Source organism: Podarcis raffonei, chromosome 8 (genome assembly GCF_027172205.1).
Source record: "Podarcis raffonei isolate rPodRaf1 chromosome 8, rPodRaf1.pri, whole genome shotgun sequence".
NCBI lineage: Eukaryota > Metazoa > Chordata > Lepidosauria > Squamata > Lacertidae > Podarcis > Podarcis raffonei.
The window spans coordinates 7,932,840-7,943,806 of NC_070609.1; the positions used below are offsets into that span (position 1 = coordinate 7,932,840).

The 10,967-nt window shown below is 51.1% G+C and overlaps 1 protein-coding gene across 1 annotated transcript; it reads left to right on the top strand.

Moving 5' to 3' along the window:
- The first annotated feature begins 421 nt into the window (after nt 1-421).
- Nucleotides 422-9,672, top strand: CALM3 (calmodulin 3). Its single transcript, XM_053401901.1, has 6 exons — nt 422-859; nt 6,629-6,659; nt 7,115-7,258; nt 8,128-8,234; nt 8,467-8,602; nt 9,392-9,672. The coding sequence occupies exons 1-6, from the start codon at nt 437-439 to the stop codon at nt 9,418-9,420; spliced, it is 870 nt and encodes a 289-aa protein (XP_053257876.1). The 5' UTR covers nt 422-436; the 3' UTR covers nt 9,421-9,672.
- Nucleotides 9,673-10,967: the final 1,295 nt, after the last annotated feature.

A 10,967-nucleotide genomic window follows, 5' to 3' on the forward strand; every position in this document is an offset into this window, starting at 1 on the left:
GCAGGTAAAAAGTTTGGGAGCGGAAAGGGGCGGGGAAACATGGGATGGGCGTGGCCAAGGACAGGGGTGTGGCCTATCCGATTGCGATGAGCGCGTGGCTGCATGAAGGAGGCGGGGCTATTGCCTGCCTGGTGGTTATTGTGGCTCCGCCCCCTATGCCCAGATTGATCTATTTGTGCTGGGAGTGGGGGGGGGGATAGTTGGCTTGTACCATTCGAAAGAGCGTGAGCGGCTGCCTTCCTCCCTGAAACCCACGAAGCAGGCAGCTCGCTGCCCCGCTGGCTAGCCTGCCTTTCCGCCCATTCCTCCCGATTTGGTTCCTCCCTCCACCCCCCTCTTTCCCGCTCCGACATGGTCCGCTCCGATTTTGACGCATTGCAGGTGAGAGGCGACCAATGGCCGCGGCAGTCTCAGCCTGCGCCTGGCTCCCCAGCCAATGGGGGCTCGTGTCACAAGTGCTTCGTCACAATACTGTGTCCTTCCGCTGGAAGGCGGTTCGAAGGAGGGGCGGACGAAGAGAAAAAGCGGCGGCGGGCGGAGAAAAAAAAGAGAGAGGGAAAATAGTCCCCTCTTCTTCACCCCACCCCACCCCGCAAAGAGGAGGGGAAGTGGGCGGGGCTTGCGCGGCGGCCGAGAGCAGCTCAGACGCGCGGAATGCGGGGAGAAGGAAGGGGCGGGGCGCTTCCCTGGCGGCCGTTGGCGGAGGGATCCCTCTCGCGCCGTGTGTGTGCGTGAGGCGGCCCGCAGCGGGTTCCGGCTAGTGCTGCTCCCACCTCCCTTCCCCACATCGCCGCCGCTGCCGCTGCTCCGCGAAGCCTCTCGACGCTCCAGCTGCTGTCGCCACCCGGACCCGGCCATGGTGAGGGGCGCGGGCGCCTGAGGGGTTAATTGAGGAAGGGGGGTGGGGGCGAGGGGGGAAGGGGTTAATGGAGCGGGGTCTTCAGGGGGCTGTATGAGGGGGGAGGGGGCCGAGGGTCTCTGAGGAGGGGGCCAGGTAAGTGCCCCATTGATTTTATTGTGTGTGGGGGGGTGTTAATGGGGGGGCAGGGGAGAAATGGCGCCAGTGAAATGCTTGTGGGGGGTGCAGAGTCAAATGGGGGGGTATTTGGGGTGCGTGAAACGGTGGGGGTTCACCGCACTGCAGGGCACATGGGGGGGTCGGCGCGTGCAAGTCCTGGGTTGCAGATGGGGAGCACTGGTTGGGGGAGTTTTTTTGGGGGGTGAGTGAATGGAGCTGGAGAGGAAACAGATGTGGGGAGGAGGGGGCAGTTTGAGCGCAGGGTTTTGGGGGTGCCAGCTTGACTGCAGGGGAGGTTTTTTGGGGGGGAGGCTTAGGACGCCCCTCCTACGGAGTGAAGGGGGAGTGCAATGAGCATTTGGGGGCTGGGATGAGTGGGGCAGCGAGAGAGGCGAGGCGTGGGGGGAGGCTGATCTCATTCCCCCTTTCTCTCTCCTGAGCCTTCCTTCCGAAGAAGCACGAAGGGGAGAGGCGAAATGTGATAAGATGAGCAGTGTGTGTGTTGGGGGGGGGTTTGTTGATGCTGGATTGTGTGCTGGGGGGTCGGGTCCAGGGGGTGAGGCTGGGAAGAAAGCGCTGGCGTAAATTCTCAAGAAAGCTGGGAGGAAGTGCCCTGGATGATGGGTTTTCCAGAATGGGTGGCTACCTGGCCGGTTAGGTTCTTGGGCAATTGGGGCAATGAGCAGGTGGCAGGGTTAATGGGAGTGGAGCCGAAACGCAGGGCTCGGCTCAGGTGTGGATGTGGTTTCAGGGAGCTTGGGGTGGGAGGTGATGTGGGGGTGGCATCACCACAGGTACTGAACAGAGGAGGTGATGGCAGCAGGGGCACTGGGCAGAAGGCCCACCTGGCTGGGGGATGTCATGGGGCAGGAGGGCGGGTGGGGCTGGAGAAGGGTGGCAGCTGATCATCACAAGGCCTTTGGCATCAAGCCGTTGAGGGTGTTTGGATCTGCCCTTCAGGAGTACTTTGGGTAGGGGTCTTGTTTCTGGAGATGTTCTCTTGGGTAGCAGCACTGTAAGGCTGCTGAATGATGTTGCTGAGAGTGGGACGCTCGATGGCCATGGGAAAAGGGCTGGAGGTGATTCGTTGAAGGGGATGTGTGGGAGATGGCATTTTGTAGCCCATTGTTCAGAAGCCGACAGACAATGAGCCTTTGTGGGAGGTGGCCATGTAGAGTATCTGGTGTGAGATGAGTTAATGGTGGTAGAATTCGAGGAAGTGAACTGACAGGACCCTCAAAGGTCAGGCTGGTGTTTCTAGGAGTGGAAGATGTAATAGGCAGAAAAGATAGGGAGGGAAGCATATTGAGAGAGCTTTATGATTTGAAGAGAGAATGCATGGAGTTGGTGGTCTTTTGAATGGTCTCCTCATAAGCTGTGTTGGGGCTGGAAATGGCGTGGCTGGGTTGCTGATGAGAATTCACTTTCCATCATCTAGAAGAGCAGAGAGGCTTGTCTTGGGGATGCAGGAGAACATGGGTGTGGATCCTGACAAATATGAGCTGTCATCTTGATGAAGGTTTTATTGCATGCATGTCCTTCTGTTCCATGAGGCTCCTGGTGGTCTGCTTTCCAGGTTACTGTTTAGCTGCAGCATCTGATGTTCTCATGCACTGGGCCTCAGAAGCCACTTTGCTTTACCTCAACAAGGAAATTGACAAACTCCTGACTCAAACAAAAGCATGGAAGTAACCAATCCATCCTGTGTCTCACCTCTGACTGGCTTTGGGGGGAAGTGGGGAAGCCATCCAACATGATAATTTGAAATGTAGCGGGGTAGTTCTGGTCTAATTGCAGCGTGACAAACAATTTGGCAAGAAATAATAGTGTGAAGACTACTTTGTAGTCTGGTGATGAGGAGAGGGAATCCTGGGGACCTTAGGGATGCTTGGAGAGGAGCCATAGTTCAGTAATAGAGCCACATGCCTTGCATACAGAAGGACCCATGTTTTAGTCCCTGGCATCTCCCAATAAGGCTGCAAGAGACTCCTGTCTGAAATTCTGGAGAGCCACTGCTAGTCAGGGTAGACAGTACAGTAGCCCAGATGTAAAGCACAAGGTTTGGTGTCTCAGTATTACAGGGTCACTTGTCTGTGGGTGGGAAGAGTGCTCGAAATGGAGAAAGAATGCCTTTAAAGAGCCACCCTCCTGTAATGAAGCCAGGGGTCCTTCTAGTTTTGATCTTCCTCTCCCTGCTGCAGCTTCCGGCGCGTGGATGACGCACTAATTCCTTCAGTCCCTTGCTGGAGCCTCCCTCAGCCCATTGCAATATAGAAGAGTGGCTTCCTGTTTGAGTCTGCATTTCCCTCTGGCGGCTTGGCTTATCTACCAGAAGCTATTAGATTATTATTTTCATGTTGGCGGCTCTTGCCATGCTAACCTACTTTCCAGAGCATCTTTCCCTCAGGCCATCTAGATTGGCTACCCTGAAGGGCCACCATCTCTCTCTTTCTCTCTCTCTCTCCAGCAATTATTGAGATGTAGGCCATCTTAAGCAATGCTGAAAAGGCCAGTGAGATTTTTTTGGGGGGAATAGCATGATTTGATTGGGGAGGGGGATGAAGACCAGGACTGTCCTTCCTTGATCTTACCATGACCCTTGGTCTTCTGTCCTGTAGGGGTGCCATTATAAATGCCAAGCCACTTCTGAAGGCTGATTCTGAAGAGCAATGCAGTTCTTCTTGCTCTTTGCGTTTCCCTCTCGTCTAGCAGACCCTGTGTAGCTTATGCGATCTGACAAGTTTAGACAGGGATGTCAGAGTTCAAGCTTTTGCCCTGAAGAAATCTTTGGCCAAGATGAAAGTCAGGTGGCTGTTCTGACCCCCTCCTGCCCTGTTGCCCCTAACAGTTCTGTGCTTGAGCTCAAAATGAGGATTTTTTCCTCTCTTGGCTGGGATGTGGGTGGTCCCACCCACCCTTTCCTGCATTGATGTGACCCTTTGTGGTGCAGTGTATTAAAACCTTTCCCAGATCCTCACTCTCTGTCACTGCATTGGAAGTGCTTTATCATCCTTGTTTCCTTTTCTGACAGTAGAGGGCTCCTAAGTCCACTGCAGTCTGTTTAACTGAGCCCCTGTTAATCCGGGGTAGCATTAGTTTCTCTGCAAAAATACCTCTAGCTCTAAAGCCTAAATGGGTCCGTCCCCCCCAGAATGTGGGGCGTGGGGAGGACTTCATATGGCTGCATCTGGACTTTCATTGGGGGCTTTCCTTCTTCTCCCCCTCCCCCAGCGGACTTCGCCCTTCTGCATGTTGCACCCTTGGCAGTCCTTGGTGATATCTGCATTTTGCAAGGAGCGACTCTCAGGCGGTATCAGGTTTGCCTTGTATCTTCTGCTCTGGCTCTCGCTGTGCTGCAGTGTTGGACTGGCTGGGACTGCAGTGAAGGCTGGAGTCCAAGCAATCCTCGTGTTTTGCGGCTCTTACTTCCAAAAGCACTGAAGTAGAATGTTAAAACTCCTTTTTTTAAACAAGTGCACCGTAATGGGTGTGAGCTGCAGGCTGCTTCTTAGCCAACGCAGAAGCACGATGGAATGGTGCAGCCAACTTCAGCAAGGCCAGACAAGGGGGAATGCGGCAGAGATGCTCTTGTCCAGGATGTCAGAAGTCCCATGATGTGGTAATACAAAGGCGGAAATGTGCCTCACTTCACCTTGGAACCCACTTTACTCAGTACCTGTACACTGCTGATAAACACCCTCCCTTCTCCTTAGGCCAAGATAATTTGCATTTCTATTCCCACCATTCTTCTGAGATATTAATCATTCTCACCACAGTGCTGTGACATAAGGTAGGCTCAGTTATTAACTTGCCTACGGTCACCCATTAAGTGCCATGGCTGATTAAGGATTTGAACCAGTGTCTTCCTGATTCAGTTCTAAAGCTTTGCCCTTGTCATCCCAGAGCCCTACATTTCTGCAATAACATTCAGCCAGAAAACTGCCTTCTGAATGTTGCCTTATTTTATGAAAGAAGAATACTGGTTGGGTTCAGCCATTGAATGCTCAGGTCGAGTCGTGGATCCCAACAGAAATGAGTGTGCAGTGTTGCACTGTCTGTCCTTTTTTTATCCTGCCTTTCCTCCATTCTGGGGCAGCTTAGCATAAACCCAAAGGCCAAGCATTAATACGGTGCACATAAAACATCGATAAAATCACAAATTTCCAATATAAATACAATGAAACAGCAGAAATAGATTATCTGTGTCTAAAGGCATGCCATTTTGGGTTTCATTTCTGAAAGCACTGTAAATGGGAAACGGGAAGAAATCATTGCTTTGAGTTCATTTTCCAGTTCTGTTACTTCTGGCTGTGTAAATGGCCACCACCATATCTTGTGGCAGTGAATTCTATACTTGATGGTCAACCTAGCTAATGACCCCACCCCTGTGGCCTTTTTTCAGTCCTTCCTGCATGAAGCAGCTGGCACTGTTGGTCTCTGTCTGCACCTTTTGCTGTGCATCTGCTTTCTGGTCATGATACACTGTGGCTTAGATTGCAGAACCTGACTTGTGAGAGGCCAACGGGTGGGTGGGTGCTGCCACCGCTCCTGAAACTGGCATGGCTTCAAGGGCCTTTTGGTGCCTCCTGTAAACATAGGCATGATGCAGAAGGGGGCTGGGCATGTCTAGCTCAGAGCAAAGCTTGGGGGAAGTGGGCTTGAGAGTGTTCGGCTTAACTTCTATGGTATTTCAGCAGATGCTGTAAGTTACTTGATGAAGAATCCAGCTACCTAAAAAAAATAAATCCTCCTGACTTGCTCTTAATTGTTTATTTGCTCCTTCCTGACAATTTTTGAAAGCCAGCAGAAAGAGGAAGGAGAATATTATTTCACCAGGGTCATCCCTTTAAAGAGGACACAATCCACTGGGTCAGTGCTCAGCAAAGCAGGCATAGATTGGCTGTTGAGGGGTTTAATGAAGCGGACTAACTGGTGAGGTTCAGGACCCACCTATCCTGCTCTGAAACATTTAGGTTTCTCCATGTGACTTAAAATCATAGCACTGTAGAGTTGGAAGGGACCACGAGGGTCATTTAGGAGAACCCCCTGCAATGCAGGAATCTTTTGCCCTGCTTATTCCAATGATGCAGCTGTTGCTGTCCACCTGCAGTTCTTCTGCATTGTGCCATATTATGGGGGATGTGCATAGCTCCAGGTTTAAGACTTCTTGGTGAGAGCCAGGGTGAAGGAAGGCAGCAGTGACAACCGTAGGGAGGAAGCAATAGAATGATGGACAGGCTTAGAGGCCATGGCCCGTCCCGGTATGAGGAGTGGTGTGCTTGGAAGCCCCTTCTCACCTTCTGTGGATTGGGCTGCTGCTACAATCTCAGCTCTGTAGCCCTGAATTGCAGAACTGAGGCTGGGGGTTAAGCCAAATGCAGCCACATATAGCAGGTTGGCAGCAGGAGACCCTTTGGATACTGCAGGTGGACTGCATCCAGCTTGGTAGGTCACAAGGTGTGCGAAGCTGAGCTGGGGGCTTACAGGTAATGTGGAAAATGGCATGGGCTCTGCTGCTTCCCCACCAGGGAGGCTGATAAAAGATGTAGAGAGGTTTGACTTGGGGTGACTCTTCATTTTATATGTGTTTTTCTCTCTCACTTCTTTCAGGCTGACCAACTTACCGAAGAGCAGATTGCAGGTGAGTCCTCAGCATACAGTGGCAGTAAATATTAACTCGGCTGGCACTGAATTGATCTGCACGTTGACGGAAGATGAGCAGTACATCCCCTTGTCTACTGGCTTTGAAGCTGGGTTAACTACTGCTCAAACTGAGCCAAAATGCACATGGTGAGGGGCAGCTTGTGAGCTCCTTTGCAGAGAAGGAGGATTTTTTTCCCTGGTAGTCCTTAAAGTGCAGAATCCTCACTGCAGTTCTTTTAGGAGAGATAATTTCCTCATCTGCTGGGTTTGGGTGGTGGTGTGAGGGCAAGGCCACAAAAGATCAAAACAAATCCCTGGGAAAATGTGAACAGGCTTGTGCTGCCACCAGCATTTTAGGTCTTTGGAATGAGGCTGGCTAGACTTCCAGGATAATCACTGGTTGCAAGTACATGGTCTCTATGTAGCTTACATCAACCCTGCTTCCCCCTGCAGAATTCAAGGAAGCCTTCTCCCTCTTCGACAAGGACGGGGATGGCACCATCACCACCAAGGAGCTTGGCACTGTGATGAGGTCTCTGGGTCAGAACCCCACCGAGGCAGAACTGCAAGACATGATCAATGAAGTTGATGCTGATGGTAAGTGGCCCCAGCACTAAGGGGGCCTGGGCGGAGTAAATGATCCAAAACCCATGGCTTCTGCCTGTACTTTATGCAGCAATTCAGCGGGGGTTGCTTAGATTGGGGAGCAACCTTTATTCTTGGCGGACGAGAGGAACAGTTTACCACTTGTCCACTGAGCTTCTTTGACTCCTGTGCTTAGACATCCACCCACCCCTGCTGTTTCCCTGCCTTTTGTGACTGAGAGGCAAGTTAAGAGGGAGAAGCAAGAGGGATATTGATTTATTTGATCTTGTCAGCCTAACGTAGACTGGCCTGTGTATTAAGTTGCCAATGAATGCAATGGTGGGGACTAGTTCTGATGGGGTACTAGCTGACAGTGGAGTGGGGGATGGGTCAAGGCTTGTGAAGGAACCAGAAAGCCAATGGTTGTTGTAGTAGTAATAGCAATAATTGGAAGTAGCATCCTATTTCCTTCCAGGGATAACAGAAGGGTGCAACATGAATGTCTTGAAAATACCACTCACTTTCTTCAGTGTATATACTGCCTTCCAAGTTGCACTGTCCAAGATGCTTAAAATAAAAACAAAATACCAGCAGTTGGGTAACGCCTGCAGTATCTTGAGATATTCTTTGTGATTGCTTCACAGGCAGACCGTTTAGCAGGCACTAGTTTCAGTGCTGGGGTGTGGAACTCCTTTTGTGCCGTAATGTGTCCAACTCCAACACATTCCACCAGCTAGTTAGGTTCCCTTCAAGCGGGGCTTCAGTCTTCCGAGGCTGGCTTTGTCCTAGGGTGGCTATTTGAGATTGGCCTCGGCATCCCAGTCTTCAGCTGCTTTGGTTTCTGCTGGCTTCATCTTACTGGTGCTCATTTCTGATTTCAGGGAACGGCACAATTGACTTCCCAGAGTTCTTGACCATGATGGCAAGGAAGATGAAGGACACAGACAGCGAGGAGGAGATCCGAGAGGCTTTCAGAGTGTTTGATAAGGTGAGGAAGTTGAGAAGGACCACCCGCCTTGTGGAGGGGAGGGAGGAGAGTGGACAGAACACTGCCATGCATCCCTATATACTCTCAGGGAGAATGGCAAGGAAACAGCAGTGTCCACTTCCCTTAATCTGGAGCATACAGAATGGAGAAGGAAACGCCATCTGCCAGGATAAAAGTGGAAGGTGCTGCCTTGCTGTGCTGCTCCCTGCTAAACTGATTCCTTTGCTTCCAGGATGGGAATGGCTACATTAGCGCAGCAGAGTTACGCCACGTGATGACAAACCTAGGGGAGAAGCTCACTGACGAGGAGGTGGACGAAATGATAAGGGAGGCAGATATTGATGGGGACGGGCAGGTCAACTATGAAGGTGAGTCGGGGATGGGATCAGCATCTTGCCTGCTGCCGTTTTGGCAGCCAGAACGTTGCATGAAAGAATTGAGGTTCTGCTTCGGCAGAGGGTCTCTAAAGAACTGTATGGGCCCTCCTCTGGTTTTCGAGGGCCGTAATTGTGTCACAGACTTCAGCCATCTGGGTGGCATGGAAGCACCGTAACCATTTTTACATATCTTGTTGAGGGGGAGATGCCTTGGATTATACATGTATCACACTTCACTTTTGAGCTGTGTGGAAATAACCTCAAATTTAATACTCCCGAGTCCGCCAGTGAGGTCCACATATATGCAAAACGTATTCAAAGGCTTTGAAGTTTGCTTTTTTTATAGGCCTTGGCTGGATAGAACCAGGGCTTTCTTAGCCCTTCCCCTCAAATCTTGATGGTACTATTCTGGGGACTTTTCTTTGCTTCTTGAAGCCTACAGTACTCTTCGCACATTGTTCAATATAGCAGGGTACACATTAAGGTCGTGTTTAGTGATGGGGGTACCGTTGACTTCCCCTCTGGTAGTTTTCTCTGGATGAAGGCATTATGAGAGTGGAGCAGATACAGTTCATAGCATTATCACAGCTCTGTTTGCTTTTATCTTTTGAAAACTACATCGAGTGTAAAAGTCGAATTATGTCAGGCCAAAATAACTGTGACCGCTGACTGGGCTGATGTCTAGGGAGCTTTTCGACTAGGTGAGCTCAAGTCTTCCAGCTTCAAAGGGTGTGGGCACCGCCGTACTGACTTTGCTTCCTTACACTGTGTCTCTTGCAGAGTTTGTGCAGATGATGACTGCAAAGTGAAGCCCGCAGAGTGGGTGGCTGGCAATGCCCATTCTCCTTCGATACTTTTCTCCAACACACTCTCTCTACTTAAGTAACCTGGTTCTCTAAGCAAAACAATCGGCTGTGGAATAAATCTGACCAAGCAATTAAAAAGAAAAAAAAGAAACTCCCCAAGCTGCATGATTGCACTCATCTCTCCCTCCTTCTTGCTCTCCCTCCTTCCCCCTCCCCGCCTTTCCTTCCTTCCACCTCTTCTGGTGCATCCCCCCCCCCAAAAAAAACCTCCCCGAGAACCTTCAACCTTGTGGATGTCTTTTGTTTCCATCGGGTCTTCTGTTCTGCAGCCAGAGCTGGCCTGTCTCCCAGGGCGCAGATTCTTTCTCTTTCTTTCAAGAATCCACACGATGGGGGTGGAGAGGGCGCAAAAACCTTCTTAATCGTGTTGCATGTGTCTGGCACTGTGGTCGTGCGCATTGACATGGCGGTTGCCACCGAAGGTCTTGCCCCAGGGAACACCGAGGAGGGGTACAGGGAGGAAACTGGGTTGTTGTTTTTCCCCCCCTTCGTTTTTGTGGGAGGGGGGCGTGCTATCCCACCGCCGGGGGGCCTGTGGCTGAAGGCGGGTTCCAGAGAGCTCCGCCAGCATGATGTGGGGAGAAGAGGCTGTTAAAAAGAGGGGGAGGGGGGAGCGTCCGGCAACTGTCCGATTGGCTCTTTAAAGAAAAAAAGAAAAAAAACACACGCAAAACCGAACCAACCGCCCATAATTTTAACTTCTGTCTTTGTTCTTAACCTTGTATAAATTGTAAATGTCCTTGCAGTTTCCTAAGCATTGTGTCCAGACATTGGAGCTGCTATGTAAATACCTGACGCTACAGGCCCCTTTTGCGGGGAGGGGGGGTCGCCCCGCGTATGGCGACGGCGAATGCTTTTGATTGGCAGCTTGAGGGGTTTTTGGGGGGGAGGCGTCGGAACGGAACCGCAATAAAACAGTGAAGCCGCTGCTGAGTGAATGCCAACTGCGCCAGAACGCCCTCTTCTCCCTCCCTCCCTCCTCCTCCCCCGCCTTCCTCATGCGACGCTTCATTTTTTTCGTAGTGGCTCTCTCGGTTTTAACGCTTGTGCCGCACCTTTCGCTTCGGTGTCTGTGCTCTTTCAATGTTGCTTCCTTAACTCCGCCCGTCCCCACCCGCCCCCCCTTTCCTCGCGGCAAAACAGCATGGGCCGCAAACTTGCTTCTCTTTACTTTTTTCACTTTTATTTTTTAATCCAAAAAATTTTAAATAAATAAAGAAGAAGAGGAAAAAAAAACAGTTTTGGAGGGGGAATCGAAACAGAGCTGCAGAATTTCCCTGAAACCGGGTGAAAGAAGAGTGCTTTGCGCAGTCCGTGGCGGATTTGACCACGCCCCCTCTTATTATTATTTCCTGTCTTCTGCACTCCTGTGTTGAGCAGAGGTGGAGGAATCTCACCTGAGAACTTAGGCAGGGGGCGTGGGGAAGGTTGGAGCAAGAATGTCTTTGAAAGCAGGTGGTGTTGTGTTCAGTTCAAGCTGTGAAAATAAA